At 34.6% G+C, this 25785-nt stretch overlaps 1 protein-coding gene across 3 annotated transcripts in view; it reads left to right on the forward strand.

Annotated features, from left to right (window-relative positions):
* The window catches only part of LOC149802453 (uncharacterized), a 106181-nt gene that overhangs the window by 65329 nt on the left and 15067 nt on the right, over window positions 1–25785 (forward strand). Inside the window, exon 7 of one of the 3 annotated variants that reach the window (XM_089951686.1) lies at window positions 9971–9991. The exons of the other annotated variants lie outside the window; for them this stretch is intronic. Within the exon in view, the coding sequence (XP_089807812.1) occupies window positions 9971–9991 (21 nt within the window). The remainder of the gene's footprint in view (window positions 1–9970; window positions 9992–25785) is intronic. 3 annotated transcript variants of the gene reach the window in all.

The raw sequence follows: 25785 nt of genomic DNA on the forward strand, positions 1-25785 counted from the left end.
GATATGCTACGCCAGTTAATTACAACGATGACTGTTTCAATTAATCTGATCGCAATCACACACCTTGGCATGCATATCTAAAATAAAAGGTACTTAGTGAAACATATGACTGTGTGTGGATATTTTCAAGTTCAACCTGCTTATTTCTAAATTATATGTGTTTAGATGTACTGGTCATAAACCAGGTAGTGGTGCCATCATTCCTTCTCTTAATGATTGACTGTATCAGCATGGGGGAATAACCAAAATATAATGGTTTCTAGCTGGAGATTAAAAAATGCTGCCGATAGGAGGTTTAAAATGGTCACAACAACAGCGATCTTTAAAGTCGTTTTATAGCTATTATTTATCATAAAACAAAGTTGCCAGTATGACGTCTAATATGTTTGTAGATGAAGATATATACTATATCCGAATTTGTATTATTGTTATATTTTCTTGCAGCATCGACGACCTCAAAACCAGGTAAGTTTTCATCATCGCTGCCAATCATCTTTCCAAAAATGACATGTTTCTTATGTAAAACGCTTGAATTATGATTTGTGATTAGGGTAAGGACCACTGGGAATAATTTTAAAGTGTGCAAATTTGAAAGTGCGAAGTCACTGGCCGAAATATTGCAAATGATTGCACCTAGCGCTTGAAAAGGTGAAATTGTTTTAATTTATCCTTTCTAAATTCATTTGGGCAATTGCACGTTAATTTCACCGAGAACCTTTCACCTGAATTGGTACTGGAGAGGAAGTTCCATTTTTTAAAAACATTTTAAACAATTTGTTTATTAGTAGTTTCCATCATATCATGGTCTTCAACGTTCTTGCAATATATTGTTTAGCTAAAATACATCAATATATTATGGAATTTAATATTTTGAATCCAATCTTATGGTTTTATTTTAATGTATGCTGACAACTGCCATTTCTGACATTCGATCCACCTCGGTTATTTATGGAATGAAGATTGCCGAGAAGTTACGAATGTATCTAATTGTTGTTTAATTTACAACTACTGAGCCTATTCTAAGGTCTATCCAACCATAGGAATAGCTAAGGTGGTCCGATTGTGCTTTCGGTGTTGTCAAGTCATATCCAACAAACAACAGATGTACCTTTTGTGAAAGTTACTGAGACGACATACATTTGGGGCAAACCATTGGTCTCTTGTGACTTAATGCAAGCTTTACCAGATTGTACTATTTCTAATCAGTTGCTTACAAGACTGATTACCTCAACTTATCTGGTCGAAATCACACACAATCACATAAGTAACAAATGTTACTGGTGCCTATGTTAAACAAATGACTGTTTGAGAAAATGTTTTTTCTACTATTCATAGACAAGGTAAGATTAAGGAATTAATTATATCTAACCATCCGCTTGCAATTTGTTTCTTTCTCTATACTCCTACTAAATTACTTGACTGATTGACATGGAACCAACCATAACATGCCATCGTCAGGTCTAGTTTGCTCTAACATAAAATGTTGATGCTAGTCAGACGTTTAACAGGGCTGCCACAACAGGTAATTTTAGTAGCTCCTAATTGAAAATGTTGCTAGTCTCAATTCGTAAATGGCTACCGTGGAAGCAACCTAGACACATCTTCAACTGCTTTTTCACATAGACGGAACGTTTGATATACACTGGGATTCTCCAAAAGACGTCTGATGACGACTTGTTCATTTACAATATAAATTATCCATTTTGAACCTTTAGTAAGCCCACCAATGTGACGTAAATTACAATGGTCTAAATTTGAGGTCAATATAGCCACCACAGCATCCACATTGAAATATCGTTCACACCACTTTTACTGAATATCTTGCCTTTACTAAAAGACATATTCTAATGTCTAGTTAGTTATACCCAAATGTGACCGCAGGGATATCCACGATGCGCTACGTGGTGTCTATCTAAATTTTTCTTAATGCTGCTCCTTTTGCGTAGATGTTCATATCAACATGGGCTAGTTTAAAGATTTATTATCATGTCTTGTTGACACCAAATAAAGGTAGTGCCGAGCTATCGTATTAAGTGGCCGACACTGCAGCAATTTTGTGAGTATTGCTATCGCTCCTGAACGAAAAATCATGTTAAAGAAGTTTCACCCGACAGACATCTTATCATCTGTAGCAGGTTTCAAACATAAATAAAGCCACCAGGATATACAATATATTTTTCCACAGTAGTTCAAGGTCAAGGGCGCTGACTGAAACATTAAAGTTGATTTATGCACAGTGGCTTTCAGTTTCTGTAGGTCAAGACCATTATCAAAGAATAAATAGTTTAATAGAGAACAAACGTTAGTTCTTGACTTCGAGTAATAATAGTAACGTGGAGGGAATAAAAGATAAGTTTAAAACAATACATGTTGTTTTGTAATTCAGGGTATTGATCATTCTTGTTACACTGATCAAAGCAAAAGAAAAATGAGGAATAGCTTATGTCTTGTTCTTCTCATTATATTAATATCTGATGTAAATTTACAATATTTCCTGCAAATGTCCAATATGTTTCATTTAGAATTCTTATCGTTTGGATATCACAATCAGTGTGTCTCCCACATTTTGTAATATCCAATGTTTATCCCTCATTTCAATACTCTCATCTGTCAACCAATCTGTATGCAAAAATAGCTCTGGGCTGTTAGGGAAGTACTTGTCAAATCTACTACTCAATGCTAACCTGCGTGCAAGATGTATGATTGTTTAACCCCGCTACTGTGTCCATTTGAGAGGTGGTAACAACGCACCAATTGCACTCACTGTGTACTTCGTTATATTATTTTACCAGCCAGTCTATTACAATGAGAGAGGGGTTTAACCTTCCAACACTTTATTAAGTGTCCATTATAGTAGTTACCAGGCAAGTATTCAACCATTGAAAATACATTTATCCTTTTTAATAAACACCACTCTTAATAAGGATTGCAAGACGTATAAATATATATGTAATGGATTTTTCTTCCGGGAATTGTATGCAATGACATGTAATAAACAACGATGAGATTTACCATGCCAAGCCACTTGAGTCGCTTCGGCAAGAGCAAAATCGAATGCTTTGAAATATTAAAAAAATACATTTAATTATTTAACAACACTAAATACGCTGAAAGAGAATACTTAATTGTTATGAACTGAATTCATTTTGTAATGCATTTTTGCTCCATGTATGGAATTCAGCTAGTATAAATAATTATAGTTTTATGATTTAATACAGTAAAATGTATATTTATTAAGTCAAGACCAACCAATGACTATTAGATTATATAAGTATTAAACATCGTGGTATAGAAGACATAAATAAGCGTTGTAAGTTTGCAATCAAAAACATGTTACAAAGAACAGACACCTTATTCAAAGCAGATATTAAATGATCGAAAGGCTACATAAATCATACATTATTAAATACCTAAGAATGTATCACTTGTGTAGCTGTTTTAAACGTTTCGTTCTTGTTTTTCCTCTCAATGAATGTAAATAGTAATATAAGGCTTTTACAGAAGGTCGTTTTGTTAATTTCTTTGACTTCAAAGTAAAATGTTGCCTATTTGATGTCTAATATGGCCTAGACGAAAAGCCATCTTATAATATTAATATGTTACTCACACTGATCGAAAAGTTATATTAACATTGGGCTCCACGATGACATTCTTGAAATTATGGTAATCGCTATTTCTCTTAAACGGAAAGTAATTTAGAAACGATTTCTCGTCATAAGATTTATTATATCCACTATGGCCGCCGTAGCTGCTGTCTTGAACATATTGCTAAAAAGCTTTCGGTCTTCTTTGTTCCTAATTGAAATGTTTGCTAATTTGACATGAAGCATGTCCATCATTGCAGCTAATTTGAAAGTTGTTTAAAACTTAGCAGTAAATATGCTCAACTAGGTTTATCTTATTTTCCTGGAAAATATGTTCATTCAATTAATAGTCAGTCTCTTAAATGCATTGTTTATAGCATTTTTTGAACCTTTGACCAACAAAATTCATTTAAGCATATTATTAGTTGACCATTATATTGCTTAACGAACTATAGCTAAATGATTGTGTATGTCCACAAAAAGGATCAGTCCATCCGTCATTACATTATATATTAGAGCATGGAAACTTTACAAAATGAATAGTAGTTTGTGCGTAGACTGTGAATGTAAAATAATTCCTTCAGAATTTTGTCGCAGAATAGAAACCGAGTGGGTTTTTGGAATAAATGAATAAATCAAAAACAATGTGAGAAAGATGGAAATTTATGAATTAATTAATAAAGAAAAATATATGATGTAAAAATACAATGTTTCTCTCACGCTCTCAACATACGATTTACTCAAATCACTCTACACAACATTCACACATTGAAAATAAACCAAAATATTAAATCAATATGAAGTATAGATCCAAGAAACCTCATGAACCGCAGATACGCTTCAAACAGTATTTTACACTATAAGAGAGATTCACATAATCTCGAATATGAATTCTATTAAGATTCAAAATAATCTTATGAACACAACTAAGATTCAAAATAATCTTATGAATACAACTAAGATTCAAAATATTCTTATGAACACAACTAAGATTCAAAATAATCTTATGAACACAACTAAGATTCAAAATAATCTTATGAACACAACGAAGATTTAAAATAATTTTATGGATATAAAAATGCAATGGAACAACAATTGATCCAAACGTATGCTTCTAGACCCCCTGTACAGTCGCACGATTCGTTGGGTTGGCCCACACTCTTATTGGCCGCTCGCACCCTTTATGAATCCACCACGTATACACACGTACAGACAGCATACAGCACCTTTTTTAATTTGCTGCGTCTACATCCGTGGCACAGACATACGTACATATATACATACGTATCGACAGCACGCAGCATTAAATATTCTGGAAACTCCAGACAGCTCTAAACAACTTTAGACACCTTCAGAGAGCTTCAGACAGTTCTAGTCATATTCACAGTCACATCGACAATCACACTTCACAGCGACATACACAATCACAACGACAGTCACAATCACTGCGACAGACACAATCAGCTACAAACACAGTCATCCCTATGGCTGGAGAAAGATGGAGAGCGTACACTCCTTGACGTGATCCAAAACGACTAGTGTCGGTTTTAGAAATCGATTTTACTTAAATCCATAGGAGAGTGAGCACAAGTCAGGGTAGAATACCCGTGCATATCATGTTAGTAATGTTACCTCGTCACAAGTAAAATCTTGCTAGGTACATGTTAATACAGTCGCTTACCTGGAAAAACACGTATTCACCCTAGATAACGTTGTAGGCATGTACAACGAGAAATAGTTGAATAGTTTTAAGACAAAACCAAGTTATTTCTTTGCCTAATTCTTTGGCAAATTTAATGATAATTTATTAATCAATAGCTATTTCGTCAGTGGGCAAGACCTGAAGACTAATACGCTTAAATGTTAAACAGATACCTTTGTAAATGTCTCATTAACCAAATGCCCTATGATATGCTGACATGGTTAGTAGCTATATTTTTAGCATTTCTTTACATTACATTTAATTGTAGTACCAGAGGGCATTATAGGGTCAAGGGGGACGAAATAAATTCATATTGGATATTAAAAGGCGGGGACGCTATATGATAATACGGACATAACGATGTTGGGACGCTTGGGTGTCCAACGTGTTTTCAGGATCAAAATTGCTTATGTCGTCAGATGCAAATGAAAATGGTATTGACAAATGGGCTTATGCTTGAGCTGATTAAATAGACAAACTTAGACAAAGATAAATATTCATGCACAATTCAAACTATCTTGGGCATTCTCCACACACCAGCTATCAGATCAAACGTGGAAGGGTTGAAAACAAACTATCTATAATCCAAAACCATACAATCCATCATACCACCTATACCATCCAATACCCCATGCACATACACTCAACAAATCCAGAACACCTTGTGTACTAACTCCACAAAAACTATACACACAACCTATACCACCCAACAATCCATACACACACATACAAACCAAAACACCTTGGCTACTTTCCACACACCAACCATCAGACAATGCAGGAGGGCTGACAACAAGGAGATGAAATCCAACAAAATATTCTGTCATTCAATCCATAGACACAACACATAATCCCTTTACCATATCTTTCAATAGTGTTATTCAAGCTTAACAAATCGCGCCAAAGGAACGACGAATGATCAGACTGACAAATGCTCCGCTTTGTATGCATGAAGCATGTACGTAATTAACAATATCCCTTTGATTCGAACGTGAAGGAACCATAACCTAGATCGATAGAGAGGGTAATCGCAAAGGCAAAAAAGTGGCAAATCCTTTTTGTTTGTTCTTTTTTCCGGTATTTATAGGAAAATATGAACTTAAAATGATAGTAGATTTTGTACCTTTATGGAGACAAACGAAAATTCTGCATGAGAAATATTCATCGGCAATTGTTTATTTCATTCATCAGCTTTTTAGAAAGCATAGATATATTTTTTCAAATGACTGCAGTGACGTTTGTTATATGTCCCAAATGTGAAAATGTCATGTTTAGATGGATGCAGATGGAGATTATTCAAGCATCATCGTAAAGGTCCCTAGGCCAATGACTAGAACACATCACCAAGTTATGTTATATTGCAATATTAAATGAAATGGGAGAAATAGTTTTAAAAAATTGTTTCGTTTCTTTCTCTGAACGCTTGTTCTGATTTCACAATGATAGTGCAAAATATGATGGTTTTCCCTCAGATTATTCCTTCACTGTAAAGCAGAGGGTCTGTATTTAGTGTACTGTTACTTAAGTCCTCAGAAAACGATAAATTCATTTGTATAAATGTTTATCATGACACGTCGCTGGGGAAAATTAATAAAAGCTACCCAGACAAAATTCAAAGATATCTGACAGTCACAAACACAACTAAAGATTTTGTATGTACTCATACACTTTGTACGTTTGACAGACTTACAAAACTAATGTAACATTTCTTGGGACAACTGACACATCTTTTGAGGTAACTTAGATCGAATGCCAGTATGATTTCAATCTATATCATTGTATAAGGAACTAAAGTGCATGCATATATGCAACAGACAGAGAGTAAAGGAAAGAGACAGGGAATGCGTCTTTCCTACTTTTAAAAATATCAAGGGACTTAACATTCTCATTGTATATATTCCCTACCAATTTCAAATACATACATTCCATTTTAAAACTCGTTCCAATAAGAAGGAATCCACATCTTTTGTAAAATGTCACAAGAGTGAACCATAAATAGTCTGCTACGGCCTTTTCTCGTAAACGTCGATGTAAAGTTCTCGCACACTATTACATCAAAATATTCCGTGATATATTTGGAATAAGACTGACACATTTCCCGTTGATCACAAATTGTACGATTGCTTATCAGTTATTTTTCTTGTGAGTTTTTAATGGTCAGATCTTCTCATTCTGAAGAGAGCAACTGAACTCAAATCGGGCTTTGAACCGTAGCTAAGTCGGTAGAATGCATCCGTTAGCCAATGAAGTCACTTGCAATAAGTAACACATTCGTTTCTTCAAAGACAGTGTGGTAAAATAATAGCTATTTTCCACTGTTTTTACCATTGCAGTGCACAGAGATTTGAGAGTGAATTTGCAATCCCTTGTCGAGTGAGATGCCATTTATTTATCATATTAAAAATGAAACTGTAACAAGTTTGGTTCGTGTTTTGTAAGTGACAATATTTATCGCACTTAGAAATCGTGATATCCATACACTTAAATAGTTAGTGAGAAACAATGACCACACCAATTTTCTTTTTCAAACTAGTGAACCTGCGGGTTTGTATGATATGAAGATTACTTGTAAAGTTGCAAGTGTTCGTGTTTTGGAAATAGGTAAAAGTCGAATATAAATTTTGTACTCAGGACACAAATAAGGTGGCGAGTTTATGTAGGATTTTAAACTTAAGCCACACAGCTTTGTATTGGTTGCAATCATTTCGATTTAGAAAATGTTAAGTATAGCAATTCATTATCACAGACATACGTAAAGATAGGGGTGTGAGACTTGTTATTTTGATAGCTCCAGTAAATTTGGCTAGTGTCTTAAAATTAAATAATATAAAGAAACATTTTTTTTTTTAACTTATCGACCTTTCCATACTTACATTTCATGCTAGACACCAACAAAATGTCCTCAAAGATTCGTTCTCATCTGTTTAACACAATAGTAGTCCATAATTGTTACAAATTACCTACTTACGGAAATTAGATTTCTCGCAAATCAGTTTCTGTGTACGAGAGTTTTCGTTATGTCCAATGTTTCTTATTTTTAACTCGGCATTTCAACCCTCATAGCTTGGGAGTCTAGCCTGTTTACCTATTAAGATAGTTATATGCTAGAAACAATATACTTATTTCAACAGTAATACATATTTTGTTACAAGTTAGATCCTCAAGTATTATTGCCGTAAATTTATTTTATTATTAAGAAAACCAATTGAAAGAAGGATACACCCATATTTGAATGTGTGGATAACCAATAGCAAAACTGTTTGCAAAAAAATACAAATTGCACTCTTTACGACATAGATGTTTTCAAAATTGGTATACAAACGGTATAACAAAGTTGATTAGTTTGAAAATATTCAAATTGTCGGAAGTTTTTCTTGAAAATGGACAATTTACAGAAGCACATTAAGAATCTATCTCGTTTACAATTCCTTGGAATATTGGGCTCTATGTCACATACGCGTGTTAACATCCGTTTAAAAATATGTCCCTTGGGGCAAATTCATCAACAGTACATACAAAGAAAATTCAACCAGCGAAACTTTAACTGTTTATATAAGCAGAAAAAAAATGCAAATTCAAAATTTTCTGCAGGTCACTATTTCGGGAGCTGGATTATGAAACAATTACCAGCAGCTATCGGACGAGTTTCCTTTTTACCTCATCTTGGATAGTCTATCAGAATATAAGTTGTACCACAAGTTGTTCTCTCTCACCCTCTTGATAACACACTGCAGTGAATATAAATGGTATTAGATATTATCCAACCATGTCTTCTTCAAAGCTAACGCGAACTTCTGCCAACACATTTTGGAGAGTGTTGGTTGACACGAATCGTCATTTTCGCTTGGTTTCGACTTTCTCCATGGAAAAAGTGTTATCGTTCATTTTGATTGCAAAATGTAATTTTAGTGTGTGTTTCGTTATTCATATTTGGTAATAATTTTTGCAACGGAACTAATTGTTTATAGGGTGATTATGGACTCTCTTGATTGGTATTGAGGGATAAGTGACGTGGCGTTTGTTCAGGGTCACTCATGATTGGTTTGAAATCGCTCACTTGGATTTGAGCTAACATTTCAGATCGTTAGAGAGAAGATACTGCAGTATATACCACTTTCTTTCCTTTACATTCTTTCCGCGAAGACCAATGGGGCCAACAAGCAGTGTCTAATCTGAACCTTACTGAGCATATATACATCTGAGATATATGTTTAACCGACTCGAACATATGCAGGATATTGATATGCTACGCCAGTTAATTACAACGATGACTGTTTCAATTAATCTGATCGCAATCACACACCTTGGCATGCATATCTAAAATAAAAGGTACTTAGTGAAACATATGACTGTGTGTGGATATTTTCAAGTTCAACCTGCTTATTTCTAAATTATATGTGTTTAGATGTACTGGTCATAAACCAGGTAGTGGTGCCATCATTCCTTCTCTTAATGATTGACTGTATCAGCATGGGGGAATAACCAAAATATAATGGTTTCTAGCTGGAGATTAAAAAATGCTGCCGATAGGAGGTTTAAAATGGTCACAACAACAGCGATCTTTAAAGTCGTTTTATAGCTATTATTTATCATAAAACAAAGTTGCCAGTATGACGTCTAATATGTTTGTAGATGAAGATATATACTATATCCGAATTTGTATTATTGTTATATTTTCTTGCAGCATCGACGACCTCAAAACCAGGTAAGTTTTCATCATCGCTGCCAATCATCTTTCCAAAAATGACATGTTTCTTATGTAAAACGCTTGAATTATGATTTGTGATTAGGGTAAGGACCACTGGGAATAATTTTAAAGTGTGCAAATTTGAAAGTGCGAAGTCACTGGCCGAAATATTGCAAATGATTGCACCTAGCGCTTGAAAAGGTGAAATTGTTTTAATTTATCCTTTCTAAATTCATTTGGGCAATTGCACGTTAATTTCACCGAGAACCTTTCACCTGAATTGGTACTGGAGAGGAAGTTCCATTTTTTAAAAACATTTTAAACAATTTGTTTATTAGTAGTTTCCATCATATCATGGTCTTCAACGTTCTTGCAATATATTGTTTAGCTAAAATACATCAATATATTATGGAATTTAATATTTTGAATCCAATCTTATGGTTTTATTTTAATGTATGCTGACAACTGCCATTTCTGACATTCGATCCACCTCGGTTATTTATGGAATGAAGATTGCCGAGAAGTTACGAATGTATCTAATTGTTGTTTAATTTACAACTACTGAGCCTATTCTAAGGTCTATCCAACCATAGGAATAGCTAAGGTGGTCCGATTGTGCTTTCGGTGTTGTCAAGTCATATCCAACAAACAACAGATGTACCTTTTGTGAAAGTTACTGAGACGACATACATTTGGGGCAAACCATTGGTCTCTTGTGACTTAATGCAAGCTTTACCAGATTGTACTATTTCTAATCAGTTGCTTACAAGACTGATTACCTCAACTTATCTGGTCGAAATCACACACAATCACATAAGTAACAAATGTTACTGGTGCCTATGTTAAACAAATGACTGTTTGAGAAAATGTTTTTTCTACTATTCATAGACAAGGTAAGATTAAGGAATTAATTATATCTAACCATCCGCTTGCAATTTGTTTCTTTCTCTATACTCCTACTAAATTACTTGACTGATTGACATGGAACCAACCATAACATGCCATCGTCAGGTCTAGTTTGCTCTAACATAAAATGTTGATGCTAGTCAGACGTTTAACAGGGCTGCCACAACAGGTAATTTTAGTAGCTCCTAATTGAAAATGTTGCTAGTCTCAATTCGTAAATGGCTACCGTGGAAGCAACCTAGACACATCTTCAACTGCTTTTTCACATAGACGGAACGTTTGATATACACTGGGATTCTCCAAAAGACGTCTGATGACGACTTGTTCATTTACAATATAAATTATCCATTTTGAACCTTTAGTAAGCCCACCAATGTGACGTAAATTACAATGGTCTAAATTTGAGGTCAATATAGCCACCACAGCATCCACATTGAAATATCGTTCACACCACTTTTACTGAATATCTTGCCTTTACTAAAAGACATATTCTAATGTCTAGTTAGTTATACCCAAATGTGACCGCAGGGATATCCACGATGCGCTACGTGGTGTCTATCTAAATTTTTCTTAATGCTGCTCCTTTTGCGTAGATGTTCATATCAACATGGGCTATTTTAAAGATTTATTATCATGTCTTGTTGACACCAAATAAAGGTAGTGCCGAGCTATCGTATTAAGTGGCCGACACTGCAGCAATTTTGTGAGTATTGCTATCGCTCCTGAACGAAAAATCATGTTAAAGAAGTTTCACCCGACAGACATCTTATCATCTGTAGCAGGTTTCAAACATAAATAAAGCCACCAGGATATACAATATATTTTTCCACAGTAGTTCAAGGTCAAGGGCGCTGACTGAAACATTAAAGTTGATTTATGCACAGTGGCTTTCAGTTTCTGTAGGTCAAGACCATTATCAAAGAATAAATAGTTTAATAGAGAACAAACGTTAGTTCTTGACTTCGAGTAATAATAGTAACGTGGAGGGAATAAAAGATAAGTTTAAAACAATACATGTTGTTTTGTAATTCAGGGTATTGATCATTCTTGTTACATTGATCAAAGCAAAAGAAAAATGAGGAATAGCTTGTCTTGTTCTTCTCATTATATTAATATCTGATGTAAATTTACAATATTTCCTGCAAATGTTCAATATGTTTAATTTAGAATTCTTATCGTTTGGATATCACAATCAGTGTGACACCCACATTTTGTAATATCCAACGTTTATCCCTCATTTCAATACTCTCATCTGTCAACCAATCTGTGTGCAAAAATAGCTCTGGGCTGTTAGGGAAGTACTTGTCAAATCTACTACTCAATGCTAACCTGCGTGCAAGATGTATGATTTTTTAACCCCGCTACTGTGTCCATTTGAGAGGTGGTAACAACGCACCAATTGCACTCACTGTGTACTTCGTTATATTATTTTACCAGCCAGTCTATTACAATGAGAGAGGGGTTTAACCTTCCAACACTTTATTAAGTGTCCATTATAGTAGTTACCAGGCAAGTATTCAACCATTGAAAATACATTTATCGTTTTTAATAAACACCACTCTGAATAAGGATTGCAAAACGTATAAATATATATGTAATGGATTTTTCTTCCGGGAATTGTATGCAATGACATGTAATAAACAACGATGTTATTTGCCAAGCCAAGCCACTTGACTCGCTTCAAAGCAGGTATTAAATGATCGAAAGGCTACATAAATCATACATTATTAAATACCTAAGAATGTATAACTTGTGTAGCTGTTTTAAACGTTTCGTTCTTGTTTTTCCTCTCAATGAATGTAAATAGTAATATAAGGCTTTTACAGAAGATCGTTTTGTTAATTTCTTTGACTTCAAAGTAAAATGTTGCCTATTTGATGTCTAATATGGCCCAAACGAAAAGCCATCTTATAATATTAATATGTTACTCACACTGATCGAAAAGTTATATTAACATTGGGCTCCAGGATATCATTCTTGAAATTATGGTAATCGCTATTTCTCTTAAACGGAAAGTAATTTAGAAACGATTTCTCGTCATAAGATTTATTATATCCAATATGGCCGCGTAGCTGCTGTCTTGAACATATTGCTAAAAAGCTTTCGGTCTTCTTTGTTCCTAATTGAAATGTTTGTTAATTTGACATGAAGCATGTCCATCATTGCAGCTAATTTGAAAGTTGTTTAAAACTTAGCAGTAAATATGCTCAACTAGGTTTATCTTAAATTTCTGGAAAATATGTTCATTCAATTAATAGTCAGTCTCTTAAATGTATTGTTTATAACATTTTTTGAACCTTTGACCAACAAAATTCGTTTAAGCATATTATTAGTTGACCATTATATTGCTTAACGAATTATAGCTAAATGATTGTGTATGTCAGCAAAAAGGATCACTCCATTCGTCATTACATTATGTATTATAGCATGGAAACTTTACAAAATGAATAGTAGTTTGTGCGTAGATTGTGAATGTAAAATAATTCCTTCAGAATTTTGTTGCAGTATAGAAACCGAGTGGGTTTTTGGACTAGATGAATAAGACAAAAACAATGTGAGAAAGATGGAAATTTGTGAATTAATTAATAAAGAAAAATATATGATGTAAAAATAAAACGTTTCTCTCACGCTCTAAACACACGATTTACTCAAATCACTCTACACAACATTCACATGTTAAAAATAAACCAAAATATTAAATCAATATGAAGTACAGATCCAAGAAACCTCATCAACTGCAGATACGCTTCAAACAGTATTTTACACTATAAGAGAGATTCACATAATCTCGAATATGAATTCTATTAAGATTCAAAATAATCTTATGAACACAACTAAGATTCAAAATAATCTTATGAATACAACTAAGATTCAAAATATTCTTATGAACACAACTAAGATTCAAAATAATCTTATGAACACAACTAAGATTCAAAATAATCTTATGAACACAACGAAGATTTAAAATAATTTTATGGATATAAAAATGCAATGGAACAACAATTGATCCAAACGTATGCTTCTAGACCCCCTGTACAGTCGCACGATTCGTTGGGTTGGCCCACACTCTTATTGGCCGCTCGCACCCTTTATGAATCCACCACGTATACACACGTACAGACAGCATACAGCACCTTTTTTAATTTGCTGCGTCTACATCCGTGGCACAGACATACGTACATATATACATACGTATCGACAGCACGCAGCATTAAATATTCTGGAAACTCCAGACAGCTCTAAACAACTTTAGACACCTTCAGAGAGCTTCAGACAGTTCTAGTCATATTCACAGTCACATCGACAATCACACTTCACAGCGACATACACAATCACAACGACAGTCACAATCACTGCGACAGACACAATCAGCTACAAACACAGTCATCCCTATGGCTGGAGAAAGATGGAGAGCGTACACTCCTTGACGTGATCCAAAACGACTAGTGTCGGTTTTAGAAATCGATTTTACTTAAATCCATAGGAGAGTGAGCACAAGTCAGGGTAGAATACCCGTGCATATCATGTTAGTAATGTTACCTCGTCACAAGTAAAATCTTGCTAGGTACATGTTAATACAGTCGCTTACCTGGAAAAACACGTATTCACCCTAGATAACGTTGTAGGCATGTACAACGAGAAATAGTTGAATAGTTTTAAGACAAAACCAAGTTATTTCTTTGCCTAATTCTTTGGCAAATTTAATGATAATTTATTAATCAATAGCTATTTCGTCAGTGGGCAAGACCTGAAGACTAATACGCTTAAATGTTAAACAGATACCTTTGTAAATGTCTCATTAACCAAATGCCCTATGATATGCTGACATGGTTAGTAGCTATATTTTTAGCATTTCTTTACATTACATTTAATTGTAGTACCAGAGGGCATTATAGGGTCAAGGGGGACGAAATCAATTCATACTGGATATTAAAAGGCGGGGACGCTATATGATAATACGGACATAACGATGTTGGGACGCTTGGGTGTCAAAAGTGTTTTCAGGATCAAAATTGCTTACGTGGTCAAATGCAAATGAAGATGGTATTGACAGCATGGCTTATGTTTGAACTGACTAAATAAACAAACTTAGAAAAAGATAAATATCCACACACAATTCAAATTCTCCACACACCAGCTATCAGACCAAACGTGGAAGGGTTGAAAACAAACTGTCTGTAATCCAAAACCATACAATCCGTCGTACCATCTAAACCATCCAATACCCCATGCACATACACACAACAAGTCCAGAACCCTATGTGTAGTAACTCCACAAAGACTATACATACAACCTATACCACCCAACAATCCATACACACACATACAATCCAAAACACCTTGGGTAGTTTCTGCACACCAGCCATCAGACAATGTGGAAGGGCTGAAAACAATTAGATGAAATCCAACAAAACTAGGTTTTAAAAATTACGTTTTCTTCTCTAAATGCCTGTTTTCGTTTTACAATGATACAACACATAAAAACATATGTATTGATGGCAGAGTTGTTTCTGTTTACACCTCACAAGTGTATTAAATAATTTAATTCTCTTTTTAAAACTTCTTAAGGTTCATTAGTAAATATCTTTCAGTTGATGCCACTAAAACAATTGTGTCTTCATTAGTACCTTAAATACTGGAATATCGTAACTAAATTATGTCTGGTTCATCTCAATATCTACTTCAGAAACTTCAAAAACTTCAAAACACATCTGATCAGATCGTACTTAAAGTAAAACGATCAGTGCACACCTCTCCACTGCTCTGTAGCCTACAATGGCTATCCATTCGATCCAGAATCAAACACAAAGTTTGTTCTGTGCTATGTTTCATTGATGGACTCCAGTCCAACATACATATCCGATCTCACCCATGTGTGCACACCAGCAAGATACTTACGCTCCTCTTCTGACAATGGTGTACTCATAATTTCCACTATGAAAACAAAGTCATATGAACAACGCTATTTTGCATACCAGGGCCCAGCAACATGGAATGAATTGCCCACTGAACGTGGACACAAAGACATAGTGATCCCATTAAAACTCACTTATTTCGACTGCATGAACAAACTTAAAGGCATAATAATGTTTCCTGCCTTATATATTTTCAGCATGTTTTTTTATGTTTTCTAATTTATGGTTTTTGTTTTTGTAATCATATCATTCTATATTTTTTATGTTATAGGTGTTGTCTATTGTTGTAAAGTGCTTAGAGCTTCTAAAGATTAGGCGCTATACAACTCCTCATTATTATTATTATTATTATTATTATTATTATTATTATTATTATTATTATTATTATTATTATTATTATTATCTAACTTGAAGAGGATTTTGAAGTATTGGCAAGGGAGAGATAGAATTTTATCACCAGGCTGAAAAGTTCTTACCCTTGTAGATTTGTCCTGCCTCAGTGTCCGTATTGAGTGAGCAGACAGAAGATTGTTTGTTGCCATTTGACAATGAAAGACATAATGAAAGAGATTATTGTTGGAATCCTCTGTTAGAAGAAGTTTTTCTTTTAACAACTCCAGTGGTGCATATACAGAATTTCAAAAAGAAGCTCAAATAAACTAAAAATGGCCATTTTAGAAATATAAGATCTACAATATTTGAAAACATCAAGCTTAATATCCGGCGAATGCAAATTGTGCTATGTCTTGAAGACTCCCAAATGCCAAATCAAATGCGTTGTATGGGCTATACTTCGAATTTCACATCTAAAATGACTCAAGCAACTTTATGGAATCAACTTTGTTAATAGCCCTCTGAACATAACAGGAGATCACATAATATTTTTCCTGTTCGACGACAAGTGATTGTCGTTTGTCACCCTAATTAGACATTAGATAATGAGGGGTTAAAGGATGATCACAATGATCAATACATCTGAGTCATCATTCACATAATTAGAAGTAACCTCATCCATAGCCTGGCCAATACGTGTGTCAGCCAAATGAATACTAGGGGCCAACTTCATTCTCAAGAGTAAAAAGCTGTACTAAATGCAATATAGGATCAAACGTTTGATACAAACAAGGCCTGTCAGGTGCAAGTAGATTAATCACAACCTTATCTCCTGCAAAGTTATTGCCTAACACTAAATGAACACCATCAACGTATAAAACATTCACAGCGCCAACAGCCACTGGCCCTGAAATATGTCAAATTCTAAGTTAAAATTATGGAGAGAAATTTGAATAAAACTGCACTCTACTCCCTGACCAAGAACACATTCAGAAAAAGAAGACTTCTGAGACAAACCAAAGTACCTGACAGTAAAACACTCTGAAAAGCTCATGCCTCCCTGAATAGTTTAATAGGTATAGGATTGGTCGAATCACCAATAAGTGATATAGAATCCTACGATAGGAATGGTTCATGATTCCCCATAATTAAATCAGACTGAGATTGGAATTTGTTCGACCCCACAAATGTATTCTTTAGAATACATGACCATGACCTTGACCAATGACAAACAATAGCATTTGGAACTGTTTTGTTTTAATTGATTTTTTATTTAATAAGTTCAAGCAATCATAAATAACGCGCCCCATTTTCCTACAATAAGTGCATGTAGGAAGAAATATGAATTCCTGTTCAGTTTTATCAGACGTTGGATTCCGATTAGTTGTAGAAGACTGAACTTTGTAAGTACTCGATTGAGACTGGTTTGGTTTCCTACGAACCACTTGTTGAGAGGAAAGCGACAAATAAAACAAGCAACGTTTTCTAACGTTCCTATCCTTCGTTTATCCGGGTAAAGTTGGATGCCATTATGAAAGCGGCTCTAAGACTAGTGTGCGTTGTCTAAGTTTGTTATAATCGTTCTAAGTCTCTTTCGACATGCACAACATGTACAATTGCCCCGCTTTTTCCCACGCAAATCAGACGTACGTTTAGTCTTTTGCTTTTCTCCAGTTCCGAAACCTCTGCCTATAACACTCATGTACCAACTCATATTCCTTCACGATACATTCTTATACAAAATAATAATTAGTACTGGCTTTAATTGATAGTAAATATATGCATCACAAGCTTTGCCAATAAGTATACTCAGTAATAACAAAATTTAGTGCTCTCTTGGCCATTTCATAATTGTAGGCTATTTGTTTGAAAATACCAAATATATTGATCTACTTCATTTTCCTGCAAATGGGGAACTAACCTGTTATTTCTGAAACCATCCAAACAAGGGTATCAATTTTTGATTGCCAATTCTAATCCTTTTAAATAATTTGAAATTCCATCTTGGTCTTGTCTTTTCGTCTTTGAAATTTCAAATGCATGTCTTCTCTTCGCATTTGGAATTTAAATTCTATTTATGTTTTATTTTTGAAATTGTACCTCTCTTTCTTCTTTTTGAAATTGCATTTTCCTTTCAGTTCCCCTTCATTTTTGTTTCTTTTGAATTTGAATTTCTCTAAGATTTTAACCTTTCGTGGGTTGAATCGGAATCAATACTACATTTTTGTTGACATTTGCTGGTTTCACTATATAAAAAGATAACAATCAGAGGCTAAGATAATTCCAAATTAAAACGAGTTTAAATTTCAAAACAAATTCAATTTCACTTAAATTCGTATCCCGGACGAGCAATCTCTTTTCTATTACGACACTATTGGCGCAAACTTAAGTAACAGCAAAAATGCAAAACCGACAACTTTTCTAAAACTTAGCAAACAATTTAACAAATTAAGTAATAACTGAAAAATGTGAGAGAAATTTATAGTAAAATGAGTTGAATCCAAATTTGGCCTGATAAAGGTCTACGAAAGTCATAAACGAATGAAAAGTCCCTTATAACTTTCAATACCGGAAATGAACTGGTACTCCAAGAACGATGACGTCCTCAAAATGGCGTTGTCCAGAATTCTTTCGAATAATTTCTAACAGTTCCAGAATAATTTTAGAGTCCAAATAATGATAATTTTCTATCACCACTGAACAGTTCAAAACCAACGTTTATCCTCTCGAAAAATGTATAAGTAGATAAATAATACTTCTGCTGACTTACATGAGGAAAACAAAATGTGTTAATGACGCCATTTATCAGAATGAAACTGAATGCTTAATTTTTTCTTATATACACCGTATATTGCAACTGTCGTTGTCAATAGACCCGATTTAACAACATACACTATCGATTTTAGATAAATTGCGTATATTTACATGATCTCTCACAACCAATTGGAATCCACATAGTTCTTCTTGAAACTTCCATACCCCGTCAGTAATTCAGAAAATATGCCATATCTTGCGTCTTATTATTACGATTATATTTACAAATTAACAACGCCCTCGAAAACATATATGTATAGATCCCACATAATTTATCTTTTCAACAGAGCCAAATCACAAGATATATTTTATGCAGTTTAGGACAATGAATACAAATTAAGAAAATTAAATAAAATATAATATATCTAAAGATAGTGAAATATGTAGATATACTTTTCATCAATGGGTAAATATAAATTTTGAGATTTGTTGTATTTGTGAACGTCAGTTATCTAAGCTTTGTGCATGGATATTTAGTCTTAATGTGACACATGGATTATATGAAACCTTCAGATTTGCTGCATGAAACCGATATGACCGCATCATATTTTTCAAAGTTTGATTATTTGTTCCAAAGGGTGGACTGCAGAAGATGTAAACTCTTTTGTGTAAACTTCCTGCCTAACTTGCTGGAAACTTCCACACATGAAATTTAAAACTTAATCAGAATAGGCAACTTTGGGAAAACCAAAATGTGCCAAAACCTTTTCAAAGCATTTGGTATCATCCAAGTTTTAACATACCTTCAATGAGTCGTCTCCGAAAATCTTGTGGGTGAACACATTGTGGTCAAAACGTATTGGTTGTTTGAACTGGTCATTGGTTAAACACTGACACAGTCTACCATTATTCTGTTAAATCGTTCGTCAAAAGCAGGAATAGTTTGCAAATGATCATTCGATGTCTTCTGATTGTCATTTCCTATCATTTTACTCATGTGAAGGGATCTATAGTATTTTCAAACATCACGTTTATGTTTCGGTCAATAAATTATTAAAGGTTTTATGATAAGACTTATTGACTCCTAAATGACTGGCCAACGGTGTTTCATGTCCTAAACACACACACACACACACACACACACACACACACACATATATATATGTGTGTGTGTGTGTGTGTGTGTGTGTGTGTGTGTGTGTGTGTGTGTGTGTGTGTGACTTTGAACTAATACTTTGATAGGTCACTGACCATTCATCTCCTGCAGGTACCTCATGTGATCTCCGTTCTCTAATAAGGTGAAAATGTTTCCCAAAAAATGACGGTACTTTTGAAACTTGATGTTTGATAATTTCCCATTGAAAATAACAAGAGCTTTCATGATAAACTTCCGGTTCGTCAAACAGTTATCGTCTTTCATCACCTGAATAACGTTGGGAGATTGAAGAGCACTCAAGGATTACAATCATTAATACCGTTTCAGTGAATAAGGACATCATTCTCAAGAGCTTTTTTGACATAGCTTTTGTAACTGCTAAAGCAGGCTATTAATCAAGCATTTTATATTCAATAAGTTTTGGATATCATCATTAATAGCTACAAGTGGAACAACCGCGACCCTATGTCCTAGGGTTATTTCCTTGTAATAGGTGAATACCATATATGGGTAAAAAAAATCTCTTTTCCGATAGCCAAGAGTGCTGAGACTAAGTGTGATGACAAACTGACCCATTGAACAAGGACATTATCAAAGACGCATTCTTCTCCCTGACAGAAACACTTTCACCAGAAGAAGACTTCTCAGTCAAAGGTAAAGTACCTGAACATATAAGACTGAGATTCACTTGTGTCGCTTAATATTGTAAAAGGGATCAGATTGGAAAAAAAACATTATTACTTTCCATAACAGAATTAGACTGTGATTTGCTTGTCATAACAAATGTATTGTATTCAACATAAGCCCTGACTTTGACCTCTTAGAAATAAAAGCATTTTAAATAACTCTGTTTTCATGTTCGTCCTTATTTTTCCATGTGTTGCAATTATACATATTGTGGCCTTTCTTCGTACATACATGCAGGATGGAAGATATAAGGATTTCTGATCAGTCGTATAAGAAGTCTTAAACGTTGTGACAGGTTAAGGTTAGGAACTTCTCGTATGATTTGTATTTACCAAAACACTTGCTGCGATAAAGACGTATTGAAGAATATAAGTTTGTAAGTCAAGAAACAGGCATTAGCTGTACGAGCACTATCTTGCAAACCTAGCACCTTTTGCTCACCAAGATAAGTGTTTTGACGTCACTATGGAGTAACTCTTGAGCTATTCAATTAATATGTGCTGCCTTAAGTTATTATAATTTTAATCATCCTTCTTAGCTGAACGCCACCTATCAAATAGTTGTTCTCTTCCCCTAGCAAATTCGAAATATGTTTGTAGTTTGTATTCCTCCAATTCCTAAACCTTTGTCGACTTGTCGCTAGTTCCATCTCATGATCCATCCAGATATATTTCATAACCACAGTATTATCAGCATTTTGTTATACCGATAATGAAGTGTACATATCAAGAGCTTTGATAATATGTACAGATTATAATAACAAAGTCCAGTGGTCTTGGTACCAATTCCAGTTATCCGAGGTTTTCCCAAAATGAAGGAAATGTTGTCTTGCTTCTTTCTCTTTAAAATGGGGTACTAACCTAATACTTATGGTAACATCAAAACCTTAAATTGTGTGGGAGTGGGAGTGTGCTGAGCCTGCCAGTTCTAATTCGTATAATATTTTTTCCATTTCTCATTATTCTCCTTGCATTTGAATTAATCTTTCTTCTCTCTCTCTCTCTCTCTCTCTCTCTCTCTCTGCGTTTGTATGTGCTCCACCCTCTCTCTCTCTCTCTCTCAATCACTCCCTGCGCCTCTCGTTCTCTCTCTCTCTCTCTCAATCTCTCTCTCTCTCTCTCCCTCCCTCCCTCCCTCCCTCTCTCTCTCTCTCTCTCTCGGTATTGTATTTATGGAAGCTGTAGTTCTCTAAATTCTCTATCCTTTAGTCTTTGGACTTTTTCATCCTTTCTCTCTGAAGCTGAAGCTTTCTTTACTGTGTTTTCATTTGTTTTGTAAACAGCAATTCGTTTGATTTTATATTAACACCTGATACGGACTGACGTATCATGAGAAAGCATTTTCATCCCCCATAATACCTATTTCACCCAATATTGAAACAAATTACTCTCGATCTCTTGTTTTGTTAAAGAGGACTGTGCTTCAGAAACATGATAATGTGTGGCGGGTGCATGGAACGCTTCCTTTTTCAAAACCTCTCACCCTGGTGTGATTTGTAGAAGTGTTCAACACGTTAGAAATATATGGAACTCATCTGCGTCATTGACCTATGCGTAGTAGCAGTTATCTGTTTTACAATGGCACAAATTGTTTGATATTAAATTGGGGTGATAGGGGCAATCTGTAAATGTCAACAGTAAACTATTACATCATCAAAATTCGTTTTACTCCACATCAAATACAGTTTGATATTGGTAATGTTACTCTTCATATAGTTCGATGGGAGGCTGGTGTCCTCACGTACTGGTAAATGAAAACAACAAATACTCACCCTTATAGTAAAAGTGTCCACTTTTTTGAGATGGTATCTCTTTGGGTCTTTTTTTGATGCTACCACTATGGGTGAAAAGTAAAATATACTTTTACTATATTTTAACAAGTGCGACTTTCATCACTTTTTCCAGAGACGAATACATTAAACAGGTCCATGTCGTAGCAATAGCTCAAAGCCCGTAGGCTTTAATCGTCCTAAGTGAAATGTCCATCTCAATATTGGGCTGATAAGCTCTCAAAATTGTTGTGACAATTCACCTCAGAATAATGTAGGCCAAAATAGCATTCGATTTCAGGGTGATCTGCTCACATGGAGCAGGAAGACTTGTTCTTTAGGATTCATGGTCTTGACATTAATCTACTGTCCATATAAACAATTGTTACAAAGGCTGGTACTCGTAGCCCTACGGAGGTATGTCGATAGTAGATGGAATAGTAGGTCATTGTGTCATGGTTTAATGCACCTATACATCCTTGGTATCTTAGGCGACAAAGAGCTACACATTACCGTGTACCTGCATGGAACCTTCTTGCAGCCCAAGAGAGGCAATATAGTCCTCACATAATGATTTCTGCTCCAATATGTAGCAGATTGCTGCTCAGAAAATTGGAAAGACCCTTTATAAACATCTTTTCCACAGCACAATAAGCGACAAGGTCTCAATTTAAGATCCGCAAGTCTCGTACCAGAAAATCAGGGTCGTAAACGCTTGTGCCTTCCAACCCTTTGTGATGATTATGCAGGTGCTCCAAATGTTCACGATATCAACTGATTAATTAATACAAAATTATTGTGGTTCAGGGAACCTATCAACCTGATCTTAGACCTGTACAGAATTTTAACCCAGAAGAGAGAATTTCGTCGCAGCACAAGAGCTGTCGCCTACATAGCAGCCCACATATTCTTTAGTTTCACTCATGTCTCATCACAAACAATATATCCTCCAGAAGAATGTTTATCTAAGCAAGGATGTCATATGTGCTATTCAGTTCTGGTGCAGTAGAAAACATTAACTCTTGTGAGCAGATTTACCCATAATTCCATTCATGGTAAAAATTCTATTCCTAGAGAAACCTTCACAGTAAATGGATGCCTGTCCAGTATTCAATTAGCCCGAAGGAGTAGCTGGATAGGGCGCAATTACAGAATGCATAATGAACCAAGTTTGCTGCTGAATTCAAGGCCCCTACAGCATATCAATAAGGGTGAGCCAGTAACGCGGTCATAGCTCACATGGCCTCCAACATGGATATGATGACGTCAACACAGGCCCACAGGGCAAAGATTAATGCACTGTTTATGAGGATATTATTCCACACGTATGCAAAATCCCTGTGATGGACCTAGCTGTGATTTTTCTACTTTGGTAAAAATTCCTAGCCAATTCACTTCGAACCAACAGCGACACATATCTTGTCTGACAGACACTAACAGGTCATTGTAGATAAAATAGTTATCAGGATACTGAAATAGTAATCATCACCAATGATCTTGGTCACACGGCAGCTACTCCCTTGTCTCTAATAAAAGTTAGGGGTGTGCTGGCTAGGCTGAATGGTAGAGGGAAGTTTTGTCTGACATCTCCGAGCAGCCTAGGTGTTGCTTAATAATAGAAGGAAAATTATGATAATGAAGGTTAGCATTCAAAGATTATAATAGTTGTTATTTATGTAAACGCAAGGCAAAGGAAATAATGATTTACTTGCTCAGAGATTAAGAAATTTAAACATCGACAGCACTTGAGGTAATTAATATTATGACACGAGCAATACCAAGAGAGTACAGGAAACTACAGATATAAGAAGAAAACCAGCAATGATGCTATCCTTAACTGCCAGGATCAAAGTATTTGTACTTTTACAGAGCACAAGATTAAATTAAAGTGATGGTGTATTATCTTGTATATGAATTTAAAACTAGACACTAAGCATTATGAATGTAATGTTAACTTTAATCTCAACCAACCTATTACAGATAATGAATCGGAGGTTCCAATTAAATCCGACAAGACAGGGAGACAATTGCTTACAGCAAGTCCAGTACGAAGACAAATAATTGCATTTGCAAAACAATGAATCGTACTAACATTCATCAGTGAATCGTAATATATAATTTCGTCGACTCTTAATGAAACTTGCAAAAAAATACAAGATTACGGGTACTTAAGAAATACGATACACATATTAAAAATGCTCTTCTCGTGTAGTAATCCCTATTGCAAACGCAAATTTCTACAGAGAATAATTCACCAAATTTGAAATGTTTACGAAAATAAAAACTCGGACTAATGCACATGGGCCAGAGCTATTGGACGGATTTTTAGATGTATAGTTCATAAAATATGTTACAGGAGGGAAATGAAACCAGCAATCTAATTAAAATAAACCGACATTCTAATTAAAATAACTAAATAATTTATTTCTCGGGAATCCAAAGTGAGAATTCCAAAATAAATTTTTCTGTAGTGATTTCAGTTTTAAGTAATCTTAAAAGTCATATCACAAGTTCAAGAATATAAAATGTTTCGAAAGAATGCCAATATTCTTGAATGACCTGATATACCACAATGATGCAATCCACAATGTAGTACAAGTAGTTCACATAAGTAAAATCTTAACCCAAAGGTTAGTGAACGATTTAGTAATTCCAATGAATAATGTGAATTAATAATCTATCTCGTACTATGATTGATTTCAATACTAAAGCAGTAAATTTTATAGGTTTCCAGTGAATTGTCTAAAATGGGATTGAAACATTATTACATCCATTCCTTTATTTGTACACATTTTAATTGGACCTACTACGTACCGGAATCCGAAGAAATTAGATAGAAGAAACATCTAGTCTAATTGTTACTAAAACTGGCATTGGACTTAAGTGTTATGAACAAACTTTGCTTACCAGTGCAGCTTACAATCACAGACAACACTTTCCTATATAAAACGTATGTTTACAACTTATAATCATTGATGAAATTTAAGTCCACAGTATACATAAGAAGAATGGTCCATCTTCACATCTACGAGAGCTTTTTCTGTTCTGGAAAGGTTGTTCATTCAATAGAAACAAAATTTGAATTACATAAATATAAAATCCAGTAATGAAATGGACGAAGATAACATTGAGAATATACCAGTCTGGGCGAAAATGATTGGCTACTAATGAGAAATTTGTGCAAAGTAATCGTTTTCGAATTGACGATATCATTAATTGAAATTTTCATATTACAATAACATATATGTTTTATGCTAGCTGTTTTCTAATGGTAATTAGGTTTTATCCTGAG

This window comes from Sinohyriopsis cumingii, chromosome 3 (genome assembly GCF_028554795.1).
Source record: "Sinohyriopsis cumingii isolate HCF-2022 chromosome 3, ASM2855479v2, whole genome shotgun sequence".
Lineage (NCBI taxonomy): Eukaryota > Metazoa > Mollusca > Bivalvia > Unionida > Unionidae > Sinohyriopsis > Sinohyriopsis cumingii.